The 21,906-nt window shown below is 50.8% G+C and overlaps 2 protein-coding genes across 4 annotated transcripts in view; both read left to right on the forward strand.

Moving 5' to 3' along the window:
- Nucleotides 1-84: 84 nt before the first annotated feature.
- Nucleotides 85-12,217, forward strand: LOC108930820 (PHD finger protein 20-like). The gene is made up of 18 exons (XM_029252305.1): nucleotides 85-298; nucleotides 2,447-2,547; nucleotides 2,646-2,817; nucleotides 3,510-3,594; nucleotides 3,683-3,759; nucleotides 3,958-4,597; nucleotides 5,055-5,162; nucleotides 5,330-5,512; nucleotides 5,649-5,702; nucleotides 5,863-6,129; nucleotides 6,303-6,512; nucleotides 6,655-6,750; nucleotides 8,031-8,209; nucleotides 8,467-8,566; nucleotides 8,800-8,995; nucleotides 9,097-9,520; nucleotides 9,692-9,869; nucleotides 9,973-12,217. The coding sequence occupies exons 2-18, from the start codon at nucleotides 2,465-2,467 to the stop codon at nucleotides 10,113-10,115; spliced, it is 3,195 nt and encodes a 1,064-aa protein (XP_029108138.1). The 5' UTR covers nucleotides 85-298; nucleotides 2,447-2,464; the 3' UTR covers nucleotides 10,116-12,217.
- Nucleotides 12,218-12,503: 286 nt separating this feature from the next.
- Nucleotides 12,504-21,906, forward strand: part of LOC108930819 (protein NDRG3-like) — a 30,421-nt gene continuing 21,018 nt past the window's right edge. The window contains exons 1-3 of one of the 3 annotated variants that reach the window (XM_018746233.2): nucleotides 12,504-12,915; nucleotides 18,748-18,825; nucleotides 20,911-20,943. In XM_018746233.2, coding sequence (XP_018601749.1) covers nucleotides 18,769-18,825; nucleotides 20,911-20,943 — 90 coding nt within the window. In that variant the 5' untranslated portion in view covers nucleotides 12,504-12,915; nucleotides 18,748-18,768. Of the gene's footprint in view, nucleotides 12,916-12,944; nucleotides 12,999-18,747; nucleotides 18,826-20,910; nucleotides 20,944-21,906 lie in introns of those variants that run through there. The other 2 variants (XM_018746235.2, XM_018746234.2) reach the window with 2 other exon arrangements.

The following is a 21,906-nucleotide window of genomic DNA, read 5'->3' on the forward strand; positions in this document are numbered from 1 at the left end:
GCCGACAGTGCGCATGCGCACCTGAGTGCCGCTTGGCGATAACATAGGAGCACGAGTTGGAGGGGTGCGCATGCGTGGACGGTCGCCAGCTCTATTGCACCGGCGGGCCCGATGAGAGGGCGCACATGCGCAGACAGCGCCGGCGCCGTTCTCTTCCAAACAGACGAGAAAATAAAGTGCGTGCGTGGGCTCGCGACGCGGAGGAAAGGGTGGCTGCGCACCGCTCGCCGAGACCGTGGGGGCGTTGGGCGAACCGCGGCTTCTTTCATCATCGAAACGGAACATAATCCTAAACCAGGTAACTGATGATCATCATGACATGATCACGTCTCGGATTCGGCGAGGCGCTATATCGTATCGTCGTGGTTTTCAATTCTTGTCGCACGAGCTGCTCCTTCAGCATGGACTCCAGGTCGGTAGTGAGACGATGAAGACGATGGCGGTGATGCGTCAGTAATACTGTGTGTGTGCGGGGCACGAGTTGCCGCGTGCGTTTGCAGGGCTGTTTTTGGGTCATGAACCTTTAGACTGTGGGCCGCGTTGCGCTATATAAGAGTGTTGTCCGTGTCTGCTGAGTCGCGTGCGCGCGCGCCCCACCACCACGTTTCTGCACGTTATTCGGTGAGCTTTCGGGGGAAGTTGCGGTGCCGCGCGCGCTCGGGCTGCGTTCCCGCGCCGTCGCACTACGGGCGACGCTCTTGGCGCGTGCAGGCCGAGGGAGAAAGGCCCCGGTTCGGTGGCCGACTGACGGCAGCGCAAGCCAATGAGACGCATGGGATTGGTTTCCGTCGCCCCCGCCGACCAATCAGATCGCTCGAAACGGACTGGGCGCGGACACTCGACGCGTGCGAGGTAAACGGCGCGACGTCGCAGAAGAAACGAGCAGCGCTGCAAAAAGCGCCTTTCTGGCAGTTTTGTTTGGTCGAATTGCGTAACGAGTCGTTATGCACAGACACGTGGCCCTCCGTTAGTAAGTTGAGCACCGAGTGTGTAATATGGGTACCTTCAGGAGTCTGTTTTTTGCAGCAGGTGGTGTGGCAGTTAAAGCCAGACACGTGTTTATCCTGAAGGTTGCTGGTTCGAGTCCTTCCTCCTCTTGTTGTGCTGTGCCGTACTCCCCCTCCCTTGATTGTTTGTTTTTACTCCATCTTCTGTGTAAATGAGGTCAGTGTAGCAACCTAACTAGATCCGCTGCCTGTTGGAGAATCAATAGAGTAATTGTCCATTTGGATTGGGGGAAGAAAAAAAAAAAAAAAAGCTATGCTAAAAGGATCACTGGCCTAGGTTTTCTTACCATAGTAAAGCGTAATGTAAATGTGCAGCAAGCCAGGGCTGCAAGAACCACAAGCGCAAAGCCTTCCTCTTATCACTTTCACAGTCATGAAGAAGAGGTGGCTCCATTAATTGTGTGTGTGCGCTAGACTCCATCTTTTTTGAGTGTTATGTTGTATCTTAGAAAGCAAGGCATTGTTTGTTTGTTTGTAACCTACTTCTGTACACACACTGGGGCCGCTGTCTTGAAGAATGTATTTGCTGGGCTCTGCGCGGTGATTCACGGAGAAACCGCTCGTCTTTTCACCCCGAGACTCCCTTCCGCCCTCCGCTGGTTGTGGGGAACTGATCTCCGCTTCCGAAATCTCTCCCACTTTTTATTTTAATAATCGATGGGAAACGGAACTAACGCGTGAGGCAAGGTGAGCAGATTGCACAAATAAAACAGGAATGCGCTTCACGTGTTCATGTGGTCGGTTGCAAAGCTTTTCTTGACATCGTAGCGACGGAACGGTGGCAGATGTTTTTCTAAATGAACTGCGGTATCCTTAAGTTTTTATTTATTTTGAGAATCGGCAAAGAGGAACTGGGGCGGAAAAGTGCTCTCACTCAAACTTGGAGTTACTCGATATTTAGGGCTGTGTTGTGAAATAACTCCTGTTACCCCTGGTCGTCCCCACCCCCCCCCCTCCATGAAGCTGCTGACCTCGGCGCTCTGGCACCTCCTCTTCACTGACTCAGTGATTTCTGCTCCCCAGGACTTTGAGTCTCTGCCTTCCTTCTCCTCCTGCGCCGAAGCGCCTTTCCTGCGGAGGAATTCCTTCTTGCGCAAAGGGCCCCGTCCGTCTACGTTTGCGGTTTTCCCATTATTATTGCTGCCGGTGCACATTTATGGACTTCCCGAGGCAGCCTAGAATTTGTCTTGTTCACAAACGCACCGATTCGCTCGTTTTTACGGTATCGGTTCAGGGCGAATCCCCTCACGAAAGGCCCTACGGCAAGGGAGGGGATCGGGACTCGGATCCGGTTCAGTTTCTGAGTAGAAGGCGACAGCGGTAACCGCTACGCCCCCTGGTGCCGGCGTTACAAACTCAAGACACCTCTGACCGCCTCCGCCAGACTGGAGCCGCGGTGACCGCTTGACCGTGTTGTACTTCGTTCCATCCACCTGCAGGTGGCGAATGCGAGCAGGATGAAGAAGACGCCCCCTAACAGGCGAGGCATTACGTTTGAGGTGGGGGCGCAGCTGGAGGCCAGAGACAGCCTGAAAAACTGGTAAGAGGCCTTTGCCCCCACCGTGTCCCAACACCCCCTCCGCTCTCCCCCCCGGTCTGCGGCGTCCGTGTCGATCGCTTTGCGCACCCCTTCCCCAGGTACGCGGCCAACATCGAGAAGATCGACTACGAAGACGAAAAGGTTCTCATCCACTACCGGCAGTGGAGCCATCGGTACGACGAGTGGTTCGACTGGGCCAGTCCGTACCTGCGCCCCCTCGAGAGGATCCAGCTGCGCAGGGAGGGGCTGCAGGATGACTGCACTATCCCGGTGGGTCTGCTGCGCCCCCCGCTGTATGGCAGGCGACACCGTGCCGCTAGAGCGCAGCGCAGCTCGCGGGCGTTTTTCCGCCTTTGCGAATAAACGACGATTCCTATCTGTTGAGTTCTCATTTGTGACGTCGGGTATAAACTTTTTTTAAAAAAAAAAAAAAAAAAAAAAATTTTTTTTTTTTTTTTTTTTTCCCTTACTTAACTGGTCATCTTCAACTTCCTGTTGCATTTGTTGGAATTGTTGGCTTAAGAATGAAATAATTTAATGTCTTCCTTCTTAATCCTAGAGGAAAAGTAATTAGTGAATGTGATGTATGTTCACCCGCTGAGCCAGTGGAAGGCAGTAAAAAGCACCCAGACAGAACAGGAGTGCAGGACCCCATTAATTCAGTTACATTCCATGGTGTTCATAGCTCATCTGGAGTTCGAGTGTCGATAGTCACTAATACAGTGACTCGTTGCCCGTGTTTAAGGGATGAATCGATGACCAATCACCGCTGAAAGTTTGTGGAAACATTGTCACTTGGAATAAAAAATGGAGGGACATGAGTATTTTTATCCTGTTACTGATTGTTACTTAGTGACTGGAGTTAGAGACCACTTCTTGCCCCAGCGGCGGTGCGCGTACTCGTACTTGGTATGAACGTGGTGTGTGTCATGCGTGCCTTTGGTGTTTGCATCTTCTCGCAGGGTTTTCACGTGAACGAGAAGGTTCTGGCGAGCTGGTCCGACTGCCGCTTCTATCCAGCCAAGGTCCTGGCGGTTAACAAAGATGGTGGGTGTCCTCGGCCTCGCGGGAACGCGAGCGCTCCTCGTTCGGAGACGGTTCCACGCTTAAACGTTGCGTCTGTGTTGTGCTCCAGCTTCCTACACCGTGAAGTTCTACGACGGGGTCATCCAGACGGTCAAGGGGATTCACGTGAAGCCGTTCATCAAGGAGGTGAGAGGTTCTGCTCCCTCGAACCCCTCGTGTCCTCCGTGGGCTTGGGCGCAGCTGGACGTGCTTGAGGTTTTGACGTTCCGTCCTCGGGCGTGTCCTTTTCGGACCGCGCCGCGAAGGCCAGGTGGCCGCGGTGGGAATATCGCGGGGACGAGCTGCTCGTCGCTGCTAATGATTCCGTCTCTTCTTTGCCCGCAGAAGAAGGGCGGGAAGCAGAGGTCCGTGGAGCGGAACAAGCAGAAGCCTCCGGTGAGGAGGAAGCCCCTGGAGAACGGGGGGTCTTCCAAGAGCCGGAGGGGCCGGCGCGACGGCTCGGAGCAGGACGGGGAGAGCGAGACGGAGGAGGAAGAGGAGGAGGCCAGCGAGGACGAGGAGCAGGACGGGGAGGACGGCGGTGAGGAGAAACCACTGGGGGTCCAGCCTGAGCAGGAGGAGAAGGGAGGCAGCAGATGGGAGAAGAGCATGAAGAGGAAGGTGTGTGACGACGATGTGAGGGAGGAGCCCAAGAGGAGGGTGGCAGAGAAGAAGAAACCGGCGGAGAAGAGCAGGAGGCAGGGGCCCGAGGCAGAGATGAGCATCGTGGAAAAGGAAGAGAAGGTTGACGGGGAGCTGGGTGTCGGAGAGAGGAAGGCCGGCCCGGTGGAGAGCCGAGAAGGGGGGGAGGAGGAGGAGGCAGCGGAGCGGGTGCCTGTGGAGGACCTACCTCAGGAGAGAGAGAGGAAGATGAAGCAGGAGGAAGAGGATGTGGCAGTGGAGCCTGCGGAGGAGGAGCAGCAGCAGCGTGGGGCGGGACAGGGTCGTACCCAGGGCAGGAAGACTCGCGGTAGGGTGTCTGCAGGTACGTCGGGGAGTAGGAGTGGCTGGGGTCAGAGGTCAACGAAAAAGGGTTCGATGAATCTAGCCTGTGTCCATATGCTGAGCCAGCAGATGGCAGCAGTGAGCTCTCAGAGCAGGAGTGTAGCGGTGCCTCGATCCAACTCACTTCCACGCTGTTTAGCAGCGCTGCGCGACGTTCCTCACCGGTACTGACTGTAGAAGAAAAGGAACCTGTTACTAGTGAGATAAGAGGAGTAAAGTGAAAAGAGGAAATGTGCATATTGCCAGTGAAGTGGGGAACAATAAGTACTGAATACACTGTTGTGCAGCACTGAAATTAATGGATGATTTTTATTAGAACTATTTCTGAGGTTCCGGCCAAACAAGTCAATAAGTAAAGGAAGGGGGGTGGGCCGTGGGTAGACTGGGGGACGGACTGTTACTGCACTCTTCTGCACAAACCGTGTGTCTGCTTGCAGCGCGCCGGACCGAGGGGGCTAGTCGGGGCGTCCTGGAGCTGAGGAAAAGAAAGGTGTCCCTGGGTCAGACGCCCCCGTCAAAGAAGAGCAAACCGGACACGAGCGCAGGTCTCCCTTCTTGGCGAACGCGAAACCACAATCGATGGCTTTCTGCCTCTGCTGCTGATGGAACGTAGCCATTGCTTCCTGGGAACCACAGTTTACCGTAGTAATAGCAGTGTGCAGTGGAGGTGCAGCACTGCGCTGGGCTCACGCGCTGATCTCTCCCTCCGCAGAGAAGAGCGCTCCTGCCGACCCCTCCGTGGACACTCCCGCAAAGAGCCCTGCCCAGGCGGGACCCGGGTTGGAACAGAGGGGCTCCGATGTGGCCCCCCACGATGCGGAGAGGACAGCCCCCCCAGGTCAGACGGAGGGCCCCTCACCAGCCGGAGACACACCCCCGGTGCCCCCCAGCAAAGGTGAGAGAGAAGGATGGTGGTGGGGGGGGGGTGAGCTGGACCCAGTGCCACTTGGCTGTGTTCTTTGTCGGGGGGGTCCCACTTGGCATGTGGACCACTTTTTCAGCTGTGCCTTTCTCCTGTTTTTGTGTTCCAGCGGCTCCTGCGAGGCGCCAGGCCAACAATCCCAACAGGTTCAGCCGAGAGCCACGTGAGTGCTACCCCCCGCCTTCTCGCGCCTCCTCGGTCAGTTTGCCACTCGGCTGATTGGTCACGGCGACCGAAGGAAGCGGGAGGAAGAATGCGGACTGCCGCTGATGTTCTGCGACCGCGCGTGTGTCGTCACGTCGTCTCTGATCTCTCGCCCTCAGTGTACCGAGTCATAAAGAACCAGCCCCCTCCGGTCACGTTCATCAACCTGGACCACAACCCGTTCAAGTGCCAGGTTGCCGGCTGCCTCAAGTCTTTCCGCAAGGCCAAGCTGCTGCATTACCACATGAAGTACTACCACAGCGGGGACGAGGCTCCCGGGCCGGAGCTGAGCCCCACACGGAGCGCGCACACCCGCACCTCTGACAAGCAGAGCGCCGCGTCGCCGGAGAGCCCCAGGAGAAGGCGCACCATTTCCGCATCAATGCGTGAGTCTGCAGTGCTGCCCTCTTCTGGCTGTTGGGGGGGGTAAAAACGGTTAGAACCGAACCCGTACCGGACGTTCAGTACGGAGCCGCAACACCACGAATCGACTGTTTGGCCAAAAAAAAAAAGAGAAATCTTTCTACGTTATACCAATGTGTGTGCGTGTTTGCTTTAGACTCCGCCCTGCACAGTCCTCATCGCACCCCGCAGTCTCCCCGAGGTGACGCCAAGGGAGGAGCCAAGCCGGTGGAGAGGCGGCGCACATCGGCGCCCCCCGCTGTCCACTTGCAGAACCAACACCGGCTGTCGCTGCGAGACAAGACCAAAGAGAGCCAGCTGGAGAGGGGGGGGCGACGGCCGCAGGAGAGGCTCCCCGCGGAGACGGGTTCGTAGCCTCCCCTCTAGTGGTCACGTGTTTACCTGTGTGGACCCCACCCCACCCCACCCCACCCCACCCCGGTGTCCTGTTAGGGGAAACGTACAGCCTTCCGCCCACTGCTCACGTGCGCCTCTATCCTGCTGTGCAGCCTTCGCCAAGGAGAGGGACAGAGCGAGGGAGAAGAAGCAGCGGGACTTCCTCCGCATTAAACTGAAAAAAAGGAGGAAGAAGAAGCCAAAGTCAGGTGAGCAGCACCGTCTCGCCCCGCACAGCTACTCTAATGCTGCTCGGTATGATGGAGGCGATTCTGTGCGGAGCTCCGCCGCCAGATGCTCTGTCATACCCTTCCCTTACTCGCAAGCGGTGGCAGACATCATCCCTTCGCCTCCACGCACTTACATGTTGGGGGCTGAACAGTTTCCAGAGTGTTAACACTTGATACAGTCACTCATGCGGCCTCTTGCTGGGGTCACGTGGGACAAAAGCTGCGCTCTTGAGCTCGGTGGCTGCCGGTGGAGTGTCGCTCTCGCGAACACGATTGACTGTGTTGCAACACGCTGGTGACTATTTGAATTGCTCAGGAACACGATCCCAGTTTTTCGTAGACATGTGCCTCGGGAAGAGATGATGACTTTTTTGTCCGTGCGTCCGCTTCCCTCTCGACGGCGTACGCCGGTAGTGAGGAGAACGCTGACGTGTCGCTAGTTGGCCTCCTGAACGAAGTGCCCCTTTCACACAAACGCGAGCTCAAGTCGTATAGGCGCAGCCCGGGACGGTACGGGACGTGCCCTTCTCACCTCTGTCTCTTACGCTTGCGCCCCGTTTCCCAACCTGACCTCGCCACACAAATAGTTAGGGCTGGACGTCGGTCTGGCGTGACCGAGAAAGTGTCTGGTTGATCCCGTAAACATTCGGCACTCCTTGTCTTTACGCTGATCGCTGATTCTCGAACAGCAGACCGGGGCTGTCGACGCTGTGGAAGTGAGGTGTCTCGCACCCCTGGTCCATTAGGCTGCTCTTTACCGCCATCTGTTGGCTGAGCACAGAAACGCGGATCGCTTGCTCCTCGGGAACTGGACTTTTCGGAAATAAACGGAAGAAAAACATTTTCCTGCTCATTTTTAATTATTATCTTCACATTATAACGTGGCTGTTTGAACACAAGAAGCCAGTGAATTAGTCCTTCTGTGTGTGATTATCTCCATGTTTAGCCCTCACCTCTCAGACCACAGCAGACCGTTCCAAGGACACAAGGTCAACAGTTGAAGTAGTTCTACTGCTTTGTTTTTTGACGATGTGGTCTTAACATTAATCTCTTAGTGATGTTACTGTGCTCTTAGGCACGGTTAATGTCCACCTGGCAGCACCATGGCAGTTTAAAAGCCCTCCGTGTGATGCAGGTGGTGTTTGGCAGAAGGAGGCGAGGCCACAGTGGGTCTCTTCCTCTGCAGACAGGAAGCATATGTGTGTTTTAATTAGTTCAAGTTACACTCCGCTAGACGCAGCCCTCCTTCCTCTCTGCAGACGAGGCCAGTGGGAGCGACACCTCCACCGACAGCCTTGGGTGGAGCGACGATGACCTGGGGGAGGAGCTGGATGTGACGACGCCCCCTGAGGAGCTCCCTGTCGCTATGGGGACCAGGGGCTCTGACATCATCCGCTGTGTGTGTGAGGTGGAAGAGGACAATGACTTCATGGTGCAGGTAAAACAACACTCTTACACAAACCGGTTTCTAAAAAGCAGCGTGAGAGAGAATGTGTGTATGCTGGCACCTCTAAAAACAGCACTGGTACCACATTTGTAACTGTCAAAAGTAACTTTTACCGTTATGTCTCGCTCTGTAAAAGATTAACAACGCAGATTTTCATGTGAGGTTGTGTAGAAATCTGTGATAGTTATAAGTACTGGAGAATTATTTTAATGTTTTTATTACATCTGTTTTCCTGTGCCCCTCGACAGTGTGAGGAGTGTCTGTGCTGGCAGCACGGGGCCTGCATGGGTCTGCTGGAGGAGAATATTCCGGGGAGGTACACGTGCTACATTTGCAGAGACCCTCCAGGTGAGCATGTCTTGACACTCTGCTCCCTGCTGGATGGGTTGTATAGCAGTTTGGATGTTGAGCTCCAGCCCCGATCACTCAGACTTGCAGTGACATGCAAATTCTGGGTTTTTTTTTTTTTTTTTATAAAGATAATTGGTGTAAATGGGGATTGACAAGCACACATGCATGATTTATGTTTCAGCTGTAACTTGTGACGACAGATTTAAGTGCCACTCGCTGTGTCTGTCCAGGCCAGCGCCAAAGCCAGCGGTACTGGTGTGACCGTGACTGGCTGAGCAGCGGTCACATGTATGGCCTCCCTTTCTTGGAGGAGAATTACTCACACCAGAACGCCAAGAAGATGGCTGCTACACACCAGCTACTGGGTGACGTGCACCGTGTCGTCGAGGTGCTCAACGGCCTGCAGCTCAAGATGAGCGTTCTGCAGTGAGTGGTGCATTTCCTGTCACATGACCTGTCTGTTGCCCCAAAAATGTGTTTTGAGTTTCCTGACGTGTCATCAATCTGTCCCGTCGCCACCTCAACAGGAGCCAGACCAACTCGGACTTGAAACTGTGGCGCCAACCCTGGAAGCAGTCCGAGAAACCTAAGCGGAAGGGTGTAGTCAGGAGCGGTACTGTGCCCTCTCTGCTGACGGAGGAGGGTGAGGACAGGGGCGGGGCCAGTCGGAACAGTCCCACGGTGGATGCTGGCCCGTGCGGCGGGGTCTTGCCCCCACAGCAGGCCTCTTACATTAGCAGCGAGCACTGTTACCAGAAGCCACGTACGTACTACCCGGCCGTGGAGCAGCGGCTGGTGGTGGAGACGCGGGCTGGTGGCTCGGATCTGGAGCACAGCCTGCGCAGCACCGAGGACCTGCTGGCCCTGGAGCGCAACTACGGCACCCTGCTGGACCCTGACACCGGGAGGACCCGTGGAGCCCTGCAAGCAGACCGGATCCCCCAGAGCAAGGTGACCCTCCCATCCCCAGGCTGAGATCACTTGACTTAAGTTTGGATATGGTTTAAAACTTGACCATGACTTGCTGGTGTATTTTTATTTTTCCTTTGTTGTTCGGTCAATATTCTCAGGTCTGTTAATCAGATGTCACTATGATATAAACGATTGCTGTTATGACTCCAGGAGGTGGATGGCTGTAAGCGGCTCCCGGTGGGGCAGTGCTGCGAGGTGAAAAGCGAGGACCAGGGGTGTGGGGCTGGCGGCCTCCGGCAGCAGTGGCAGGCCAACCTGTTGGACCACATTGAGGCGGTGCAGGACGAGGTCACGCATCGCATGGATTTTATTGAGAGGGAGCTGGATGGTGAGTAATGGAATAATGACACTTCTTAAAGTTTGCAGTTCAGACCTTTGTGACATGTGCATACTGACTATTAAAAACACACTCCCTTCCTGCCCCACCGCAGTGCTGGAGAGCTGGCTTGATTACACAGGAGAACTGGAGCCTCCCGAACCCTTGGCCCGTTTGCCCCAGCTCAAGCACCGCGTCAAGCAGCTGCTGTCCGAGCTGGCCAAGGTGCAGCAAATCGCACACTGCTGTGCCACGTGAGGGTGCCGCAGAGCCACAGCACCCTTCTTCCTTCCACCCCCGCGCCTTCACACTGCGAGCCAGACTACCCCACACAGAGCTGAAGAACAAAACCATACAGATGGTTACTTGTGATGTTCAGCAGGCACAAGAACTTGGCACTTCTGTTTGGCCAGCTACAAGGTGGGACAGGGAGAGATGGGAGGAGCTTTAGGGTGTGGTGGGTGAGGTTTATAACAAAATGCCAAGTGACTTTCCAGGGGAGTGTACTGTACTGTGGCCACCTAAAGGGAAAACCATTAAAAACTTAATGCAAACTACAGGCTCTTTAAGGCTGCTGGCCCTGCAAATTTTTTTTTTTTTCTTCCCCCCCCCTCCACCTTTCTCATCACCAGTAACATGCCTCCCTCTACCCAAAATAAACTGGTGATGTCTTCAGAAGCTTTCTTTGTCCACAATAACAGTAGACTGAATTGAAAGGACCCCAAGAACAGCTTTGTTCTAATTGTTAAAATTTTTATTTTTCAAAATCCTGGAAATACACACCCATGAATTGGATCTTGTTTGCGCCTGCTAATGGCAACCCCTGCATTAAAAGTACCAGGCTGATGTTTGGACCTGTGCTTCTATATACATTTTGGATCTACCAAAGTTTCATCACTTGTACTTCAAAGGAAGTTGGAAATTAACAGTATTGACTGTATTACCATGACAAAGTTCTGCTTGTAACTCCAAAAAAGGAAACTGGTGGCATTTTGGATAATTGAACATGAGCTGGTCACACACTACTGGGCTCCTTCTGTGACATTAAGGGAAAATTTGAGAAAAGGTTAGCTAGCTTTTTGGATATACTTTAAAACATACATTTAAGTTGGCAGCCAACTCTTCTGTAGGGCTTGTATAAAAACATGCCTTGTGTTGTATACTGTAGCTTAATGAAAAGCCTCTTAAAAGGTGGATGTCCTGAGGAGAATGGGTAAAGACTGTGTTTGACTCATGAGTGTCTCGTCACCTGAAATTTTTTTTTTTTTTTTTTTTTTTCCTTCTTCCTCCGGTTCTTTTGTTCCAATATTGTTTAAATGAGCTGTTGGTAGAAAACGCCATCTTTCTTTTTGTGTGTGGGGAAATGCCTTTTGTCTTGCTTTGTTCTACAGTAACTTGACAGGCACAATAAATGATTGTTTACAGTATCTCCCTATTGATAGAGGGTTCTCAACATGTTAACCTTTTTACTATGACATCCATTTGTCAAGTTTATTTTAAATATGTTCAATAGAGTTGTGGTTTGTGTGTATATAGAAGGTGGAGTCACTGTACTGTCATTGTCTTCTAGTCACATGTAATTTATTTCAAATGGACATCGTTAATTTATTTTTCATCCCATATTGTGCAACATACCCCATGAAAACGGGTGAGCTCTCCTACGAGCAAATGACTGGTTCTTACATGTAGGAAATGCTGTTGTATTACGCAAGTCAAACTTGTACAACCAGCTGGATTTACAACCAGGCAAAGCGAGGAGAGATTCAACTCCTAATAATGTTTAGGATTGAATGGTGGGAAGACAACTGCTTTGGGGAAATTGCAGCACAGCAAAGTGAGCCCTGGGTTGAAGTCCTGATGGGTTTGCTCCCATGACCGCTGTGGACTGTTCATAATCAAATGACTGTACGCTTGGCCTTTAACAATCACTTCTGGACTACATATTAAATCTTCCTTCCAAAGAGGCATTCCTTACCTTCCACTGCAGTGAAAGTTTCAATTTGTTCTTGTGCAGATTTTTACTTAGTCCCTCTGCGTTGTGTTGCTCAGTTTCAGTGTACTGAATCATGTAACATTTGGAATGGTGCAGTTATTGCACTTACCCACAGGGAAAAGGTTTCATCTCATTTCAACATTAGTTTGGCAAAGTCCTGAAACAAGTGTCATGCTCTGTATGTATTTCCTGTATGTTTCTTCTGTTGGATCGATCAGCTGCTGAGGGCCTGTATGTCTCTCTTGAATTATCCCATTTTTTTTTGTGATCAATTCTCTGTTTGTTCAGCTGGAATCACTACTGATGATCAAAATTTTTCAAGTTCGACATTCTCGTTTGATGCAAGAAAATAAAATCTTTTTCATAAGCGCTGTGTTCACCTGGATTCACACGAACTAGGTCGTTGAGGTCCTTTCTCATGACAATCGAGGACCCCACAAACGGAACTGTACGCACTGCTGTGATATCTTCTCTCTTTCTGCAGTCGTCGCTTCGTTCAATAAATAATTAGTTCTACTTTAACCACATACTTATCAACGGCTTTAATAGTTCGAAACGGAACAGGAAGACAAGTTAAAAATGAACGAATAATTTAAACAAACGATAATATCCAAATGAATTAAAGCTGAAAAACTAAAATCGGACTTCTCACGTCAAACGTTTGTCGCAATCTGTATATACTTTCGCTTCCGCTTGGTGTGTCCTTCTTTTCCGTTCGGTGTGGGTCGGGATCTGCTGTATTTAGTTCCATTTAGTTCTTCAAGCGGCCAGCATATAAAGTTGAAGATAACGGTATACCGTCTAAACGGCCGTCTTATTAGTACACGCTTGGAAGGTTTTTATTCGCTCCTAAGATAGGCCGAAGACCCATTCTGTTGACCGCGGTCGTTCTGACCGTACTTCCGTTCCGAGTGTCTCCTCTTCCTGTCCGATGGGGGGCCGGGAACGCAACGTGTTTGGTTCCGCCCATCGAGTGACATCAGCGCTCCGGCGGGGAAACGTGCGGTGGAAGCCGCTCCGGTCACATCGTGTCTTCGGACGGCGCGTGGGCTCCTCTTCCACTTGGTGAGTGCGAGCGGCCTTGACGTGTTGTGCCTTAACTAGAATCATGGAGTACTAAACACGGCGAACTGTGAGCAGTGCTACGGGTAACCGTAATTACGAAAACATTGCTGAAAACGGAGTTGTTTTTTTTTTTCTTTTCTTTTCTTAAAATTAAATAACGCGTCCATGTGTTTTGTTGTTGTAAAACAGCACTACCGCCGGTGCACCTTCCTTCGCCTCAGTTGGTGTCGCGTCGTGTCGAGGCCGCCTGTCGCTTCTCTTCCGTATGAATTCAGTTAATTTTCGCGACTGCTGGCGGCATGAATCGAATCATCATGCATATTTTCTGTGCGTTTCTGTTTACACGAAAGCAGGCGAGTCGGACAGAGACGATGTAGAAAACTGAAAAGGCGCTTTGCGCTCCGTCCGTCACGGTTCCCGTCGTGCCTCGCCGTCCTCTTTTTACGCTCCTGTTCCTCTCAGTCTCTCTCTCTGGTCTCTCGACTCCCGCACTCTCACGCCTCCTCATGATGATCATCATGTGTAGAAAAACAGCTCGGACGCTGGACGCTTTTTTTACGTGTGAAAACGGCGTAGAAAGGATGAAAAACGCTGTGCGCGCCTTAGCTGAGCGGCTGTGGCGCCGCGCGACAGGGTCCGATGGCGCCCGCGCGACCCTGTGTCGCTGTCATTGCCTTCAAGTTCAAGTCACCCGGTCACGCGCAGCCGAGGACACTTGACTTACTTGGCATGAATTCGTTGCTAAAAGCATGGCTGAATGCGAAATAATAACTAACTATGGAGCGAGGGACTAAATCATATAAGTACGGAATAGTGCATTAAGTGTGTGTGTGTGTTGTTCCCTCCCCAGCCTTTCTGTATCAGAAAGGTGATTGGCTGATTGTTACAGATTTACAATGTTTCTTTTCTATACTGCAGGGTATTTTTTACTGCCTCAATTCGGAGTAAGTCCCTTGTTCAAGGGCAAAGCAGCAGGAGTGCGAGGTGACGACTCTAACCGCTCTGCCACCTGCTGGCCCACGTAGACTCCTGTGAGGAGAAGGGCAGTCCGGGGGTGTCGGGTGCGTTATTTGTCAATTAGGGTTCAATCCATCCAGGACTGAGTTTAGTGACCTCGCAGGGGGGCACCCCCCACCCCTGCTTCCGGAGGGACACCGGTGACCATGTCGTCCAGGGGTACTAATGGATTGGGGCCCCCCGGGGCTCGAAAAACCAGCCGTTGCGGAGCTGTGGCTGTAGCTCGTTCATTCAGCCCGAGTCTGGTCGGCTTCGTGCCCCCGACGCGGCGCCCTGCCTCGAGAAGCCGTTGAATCCCTAGAATGCCGCTCTTTGGGGTTCGGTTTCTTGCTAATCGGTTACCTCACTGGTACAACAGCAGCACCCTTATGTTGTACACTGGCTGTCTTTCTGATTAGAACCTTTAACCGCTAGGTGATCACACTGAGAAGACAACACACACTGGAATCAGGGGAGGACTTTGGACGTTTCTTCCTCTCTACGTGATGGGCCTCATTTTCCCTGTGGTTGTTCTTCGGTTTGTTTTTCCAGGTGGAAGAACATGGAATGTTCTGGAACCCGACACTCGAACACTTTAGGTGACCTTGACTAGCGAACGGCACCGTGTGGGGTTTTGACCGGTTTGGCCCGGCATGCCCTGCTCTGTTTACTGTAAAGTGTGTCCAGAGTTTGTGTTCGCTGTGCTGCTGTTTGATGTGTCTGAATGACCGAACATAACCGTGGGTTTGGATCTTGACCTCTTCTGTACCGCCCACGAGGCCTTCCTGTCTGTCACACTGTGCTGCAGCAGTTGGGTCTCTGTGAGCAGCCTTTTGGCAGCTGTATGCACGCACGCACGCAGATGTTATGATTTTGTAAAATTTGATATTCTCTTTGTTTTGCCATTTCCTGAAGCACAGTCTGTTTCACTCGCAACCCATTGCTCATTTGATCAGTTCCTCAACCTTTATTGCGACATCCAGCTGCCTTTTGATGTTGTGGCGGTGAAGCGGTGGGTGGGGTTCGACCACTCGGACTTCCTGGTGCTCCTGCAGTTCAGTCAACCGGACTGGCAAATGGGGTTGGGGGAGGGGGTGTCTTGCCGAGAAAGACAAGGTCATCCAAGGTACAGGCACGTCTCCTTTTCCAGGGAATCACTGGAGCGGAATCCCTCAGCCCTCGCTGTCACGGCTCACCAGTTGGTGGCTGGATCCCCGTCACCTGCGGTTCACTTCTGTCATGTAAACACCACCTCTTGTTTGTTCAGTTATCAGATGCTCCAAAGTAACATGTAACTCCGCCCAGAGTAAACAAAACCAAGAGCTTTAGACACAGATGCACAATTATCAAAATACAGCCTGTGTGTCTGACCACCACCATGTTGCTTATATCCCTCAAGTATGAGTGTATGATTGGACTGGTACCCCATCCAGGGTGTATCCTACCTCACATGTTATATCCCAGGATAGGCTCTGAGCCACCGTGACCCTGCACAAGCGGTTGTTACTGATGCATGGGTGCATGGAGAGAAATCTTGTTTTTGGCTCCTCCAGCTGTCATATCTATATTCACGGGAAGGTCAGAGGCCTGGGGGCTGTGTGGTTGAGTGGAGCTGGACTCCGGGGAAGAGCTTCTTCTCCTGTTTGTGGTGGTGTTGTTGAAAAGAAGCTCTAAGAAAGTGTCCCCCTCCCCCCCTCCACCTCCACCCCCACCCCCACGTTGTGTGCCCACCTGTGTTTTTCCAGAGCTCGACATCCTGCGGGACCAGCTGCCAGATTGAGCACCCATGCACCGCACTCCAGTCTCACACCTTCACACACAGCAGGGGGAGTCTTGCACTCTTTAGCAGGAAGTCCTGGGTTGTAGGAAAAAGTCTGGTGTCAGGCCTGACTAACCTGGAAAAATCTGATGAGTTGCGAGACCACCACCTCCTGGTGAAGGTCACGTATTGTGGATCTCAGAGAGCATTGTGCGTGCACCTTACTCTAATATGGTAATAATTATCAATCATTTGCATTCCTGCAGCCCGGTCAGCCTGGAATACATTGTAGCCGCACCCTCACGCACTCGATCTCTCGTCCTCGCTCTGCATGCCGTCTCTATGCCGACGCATATAGCGGCGCAGGTTCCTGTGGCTCTTACGTGTTTTTTATGTTTGTCTTCGTATGTGCTGTTTCTATTTGTGTAGCGCTCCCTGGGGAGACCATTACTACAGTTATGAAAGAGTGTGGGGACTGAGCACAGCCACCCCCCATGGCCCAGTTACTGTACTGTCTGGGCCTCAGTTTGTCAGTGGGCAGCTCTTCTCTCTGTGTGGATGCTCATGGGTATTAGAAAAACCAGCGTGTGTCCATCCCTGACAACCAGCCGGACAACGTCCGTATTGTGTAGCCAAGTTCACCTGTCGCACTGGGGCTGTTGCTGACCCCAGACTCATTGTTTGATGGGTGTCAGAAGGGCGGAGTCACATTGGAGGTCTTCTGCTTCTCCGTTGCCGTCCACAGCAGCAAAACTGTGTGTGCACAACAGAAATTGGAGCAGTGGATGGGAGGGGCCGAATAGAGGTGCTTTAAGTGCAGTGGGCGGAGCTTTGGCACTTGGAGTGGAAGACTTCTGGAAAAAATGCAATAATGAGGATGTCTTAGACGATATACGTGCTGATATCATACAGGAGGTTTTTTTGAGAACCTGCTGCAAGTCGCTGGGTTGTGTCGCTTTACTATGCCCCCCCCCCAATCTCTGGCACCAGGGCCAGATTAAAATAGACTCAGCATCTTTGGCAGCACATTTCTCTAGTGTTGTTGTGGTTTTCTTAATGTTATTTCTTTCACTCTAGCTGTTTGCCAGGACTGCAAGTGGTTATTCCTGCTCCATTAAACTTAATTTCTTCACTTTTCTGACCCACTGGGGTAGTCCTTGCTTCCATGCTTGGTTAGCTTACTTTTTCCTGTGTCTTCTGCAACTGTGTCCTTTTAGAGTCTCTACAGGGAGTTGAACCTGTTTCCATTGACGGCTGAGTCCAGTCTCTCCTTATTCCTTTAGTTCTTTAACCATCATCGGGGGTGGAGGGTGGCATAGTAGTTAGTCACCATCTTGCAATCAAAGGACAAAAATTTCCACTCCTGCTGTACTACCTTGATCAAGGTACTTATCCTGAATTGATACAGTAAAAATTATCCTGCAGCCTAAATTGGTGAATTAGTGTAAGTGGTTTAGTGTACGGACCTCACATTGTAACTCTTCTTCCATCAATTTAAGGATCCGTTAAAGAATTAAAAAAAAAAAAAAAAAAAAAAAAACCGTACCACGCATGCCCACTACTTATCTGCTTCTTGCTGCTCTGTAGCGTGGTATTTTCCTACCTGCCTTATTCCTCTGTGTCCCTCCCAGTGTTTCAGCCCAGGGAAGTCCTGGTTGTCTACGTTGAGCAGTGTGGCAGGCTGAGCGTCTAGCACAGTGAGATGCAGTACGGCGCAGAGGGTGTGGCAAGGCCTGCACAGATAGGTCATATGGTGCATGCAGTGTATCTGAGCTGGGAGATGCATTTGGGTGTCTCTCGTGCCCCTCCTTCACCATCTCCGTCCCCTGAGTTTTCATTACTCGTGAGGTGCAATGATTACGTGCACAAAAAGTACAAGTCAGTTAATTCCCTGAGGTTTTCTTAAAGTCATGATGATTTAATGTTGTTAAGGAAATTGTCTGCAAAGCTCTGTTCAGCCTTTTGGTATCTCTCATTAGCATAAGAAAGTCTGAATAAGGAGACCTTTCAGCAGCACTGTTTTATCTCTCGAGGACAACCTGCAACCCGAACGACACCAGTCCTCACTGTCACCCGCATCCTCACATCACTTCTACTGGCTTCTGCTTATCGAGAGGGAACAAGTTGTAAACATGGTTAAATATGCTGCTGTGGCTAGTGTAGATTTGACTGCAAACGTGCATAGCAGCAATGTCCAAGGAAAGGCTTGACCTTTTCGTGGTTAAGGGGTGCCTCTTCGGGTTGTACAGAGCCTAACCATGCTGAAGGATCTGCTGTTGTACTTTCAGCAGTAGTACTGATGGAGTTTGTTGGAGAAAAGGGGGTTTTCCCTCTGTCTCTCAGAGCTGCTGAATCCTGCGCAGCATCAGGATGAACTCGTTCACTAACCTGTTTGACATGGGTGGCATTTGTGACTGTTGCAGGGGTTTGACAGCCCACTCGAAGGCCCTGAAGCCTGTTTGTGTCTGAAGGCACCAGAGTGTGGTGTGACCTTCCAGAGGGGGGGGCTATGATGGAGCTTTGCTCTGCATTCATAATGTGCTCTGTGGTGAACGTCTCCTGGCGACCCAAGAGTGTTTCCTGCAAGCCGCAGTCTTTTGTGTCCATAAATCCTCGATGAATAAAATATTCTCCCTCAAGGTGTCCTAGAGGTGGTTCTGGTGGGTTTCAGGTCTCTTCGCTGCAGAGCGCGACCGTGCGGCCCTGAATGTGCCATCATCGTGTCCTCATTCCCTCCACCTTGGTATCAGAGTCCCAATAAAAAAACACCACCAAAGTGACATTAAAAGCATCTGCTGGATGTTTCTGGAAAGTCTGAGAGGATGTCAAGGCTGACCAAACCTGTGTCCTGCAGGTTCGGCAGTCTGAGTCACTCCTGTTCTGAGCTCTCAGTGATGACAGGAGAGTTGAGAACACTGCTTGTCTCGCAGCCCAGTTTACACATTTCTGTCCCTTAAACCTTCACCTGAAAACCAGCTTCAAGGACACAAGTCTGGGTTTAAGACTCCTATCAAAGCACTAAATCTCTCTCTCTCTCTCTCTCTCTCTCTCTCTCTCTCTCTCTCTCTCTCTCTCAGGAGTGACAGGCTGCGCAGACGATGGACGAGTTACAGGACGTGCAGTTGACAGAGATCAAGCCTCTGCTGACGAACAAGGTGTGAGGGCCACTGCCTGAAATGTCAATTTTTAACCGTATTAACACATCACTGTCAGTAAACGCTTCAGTGGGATCTCATGTGCACTCTGTTTTCCAGTGTGTTGCAGTGAATGCACTTAAATTAGGTATTTGCAATGTCAGAAAATGCATTTCTGCAGCTCCGTGGTCCATCCCTTCTTTAGAACAGTTTGCCCTGAGTACAGGTACTGCGAGACAGTCAGTGTGATGGCATTTACCAGTTGCGTTTACCGTGTTCACACTGGACTGGATTATATCCACACGTTCCTTTGAGAATCCCAATGTTGCAGGCACTGAGGGACCTCAACATCTCACTTCTGCTTAGCCACCAGCCTTCTTGGACTGTGGGCCAAGCAGAAGTGGGGTGATCGGGTCCCTTAGTTTTAACAGTTCACTGGGGGGTTCAAAGTTTGGTGTAACACCCCCTGCCCCCTTTGCTGCGTTGTAGCACTTTTTGGAGACAGAACAGGGCCTGACACTCATATCAGCGAAGAGCTAAGCTCTAGTTTGCCATTTTTTCCTCCATCAGTATAACCCCCAACTGTATCCATCACAGATATACATACAAATTTACTGCATAGGTTCTACAGTTCAGATTTTAGAATTTTCTCCAAATTGTAATCACTCTCCCATAATCTTCACTCGTTGCTGTTGGGGTCCCTGGTGGATCATCGTACTGTGTGGGGTTACAGTGTGACACAGGTGGGACTATGTACACCTTGTTTCCAAAAGCTTTAAAACTCCTTTTTTGGTAGCAGTGTGCCGTACTGGACAATGGTCTCCTCGTAGTTCCTGTGGGCAGCCCACACCTTGATCACTATTGTAAATAATATTAAGATGTAACTCTGATTGAAATGACAGGCTGCTAACCGAGGGAGTCTTCTGTACTGGTGTGGTGTGTTTTGCAGCACCAGCAGGGAAAGACAGAGAGCTGCACTTGGGTCCCAAAAGGCCCACTTTGTTCCCATGTGGTTTCATAGTTTGTGGGATCACAGTTAATTACCATCTTCTGATTTTCCATCTGCTTCCCTTCCAAGGGGCTTATATTTCATTTTAGTTTGTTTTTTTTTTTTTCCACCTTGTTTTTCTTCAGAAAGGTGACACTGTTCCCAGTGGGTCTCTGCAGGTGCAGCAGTGACTCTTCTGTGACCTTCAGGAGACCCACTGGGGCAGTAGTGGGACCATAGTGGTGTCAGAGAGGGAGCTCTGTGTGTTTTGGGGAGGGGTGAATAAATGAACGAATGAATGATAACTTTATTGATCCCTAAGGAAATGGTAAAAGGCTACAGCAGCACACATATAATTGGATTGGGATAAATAAATATTACATTTAAATATCCAGAGAATAAAACAGAATTTAGAGGAAACATATATAGGGATCATGTAAAATAAAGTTTATTATTATTATTTTTGTTATTTAGTAATTCAGGCTATAACATCCCAGTTATCACGGATCTCTATCTCCCTCTAGTGACCACTTAGTGAATCCTGGAAGCGACACCATTTGTAATTAAGACTGAACAAAATGACAGGACACACAAGACAAAGGAACATCTGTGTGTGACACAGATATTTGTTGTGATCTATAATTAATCCCTGTGTGCATGCGGTGTGGTGACTCATCTAACAGTCCTAAATCCAAGCAAGACATGCCATCGCTCTCTCTCGTCTCCTTCCCAGCACGAGTCTGCTCCCGGAGGGAAAGTCATGAGAACAGGCACAGCATTTTTAGTTTGTTTTCGTACAGTGTTTGTTGTTGGCGTTGTAAGAACCTGCGACTAACAGTAAACTCGGTCAACTGGCCAGGAGAGTTTTAAAGAGTGTGTTCTTTAAAGAGCCTTGTGCCTTTCGTAGGTGGGAATTTTAATTCGCACTTATGGATGGATTTGAAAGGCTCTGTGGGACAGAACACTAATTTTCTGTACAGTGGAAAGTGAGTGAATCTACACTAATTCCTCATTATTGCTGTGCTGTGTGTGAGGAACTGTGGGATGGAAAATTAATGAAGCAATTCAAATATGTGTGGGATGCGTCACTAACCCGCCGTGTCTGTCTTCTTTCCCAGAATGCCCGGAACTTCCAGGACTTTGACTGTCAGGTGAGTGCAGCTGATTTTGCTGCCCCTCCATCTGCAGGAACCACAGCCCTGCAGTGACACAGGTTCTCTGAGGGACGGCGAGCTGCGGGACTGCAGACGTGCAGAATGGGTCCCGACCCCACCTTATTTTGATTTGTGCTTCTAATTTGTATGTGCTTTTAAAAAGGTTCTCTGTATTATGTACAGGGCCTCATTCATTCTCTGAAATGACCTTCTTGGCTGGGAGGGGTTGATAAATGGGGGTCACATTACCATAATTTCTCTTCGTAGTGCCGTTGATCAAGGGGACACACCTGGAACGTATGCAGTAAAAAGTGGAAGTCAGTCTTCCAAGACACCTCCAGACACAGGCAGTACTGGACCGACACAGTACTTGTGGCGTTCAAGACAGTGTGAGTGTGTCAAGTGTCTGAGTGCAACCAATGATGAACACCCTGGGGAGTCCAGAGTCTGACCGTGTGTCACCTTAGTGTGGTGGTGGTGCAAAGGTGCTGATGAGGTAAAACTGGACCAGATCATCTGGCTACTGCTTGGCTGGAAACACAAGAGTGTGAAGAAGTGGATGTTGGGAACTGGCCTGAGATGCATGCGGGATGGAGGTTGAGCTCATGGGAGATTCAGTAATTCAGTCCAAATGCAGGGGAAGCTGGTCCAACACACATTCTGTGTATTGGTGAACTTGCTGTCTGTGGTTCTAATGGATCTCAGGGTTTGTGCTGGGGAAAAGGTCTCCGACATCCACCTGAGAGGGGGGCGTGGAGCAAGTCACTCTGGGGAGGAAAGGATGTCCCTGAATGGGAGCGACACCCAGAAAGTGCCTGCTTTGGTCTCTGTGTCACAAAAAGTCACTTGGTTTGATTATAGATGAAACCAGATACTGAAATGACCTCAGTACAGTTTGTAGCTTCTATAATAAATTAGGAACCACAAACATCTTCTGTGTGCTCTAAGGCAGCAGGGGGC

The sequence above is a fragment of the Scleropages formosus genome, chromosome 5 (assembly GCF_900964775.1).
Source record: "Scleropages formosus chromosome 5, fSclFor1.1, whole genome shotgun sequence".
In the NCBI taxonomy this organism is placed as follows: Eukaryota; Metazoa; Chordata; class Actinopteri; order Osteoglossiformes; family Osteoglossidae; genus Scleropages; species Scleropages formosus.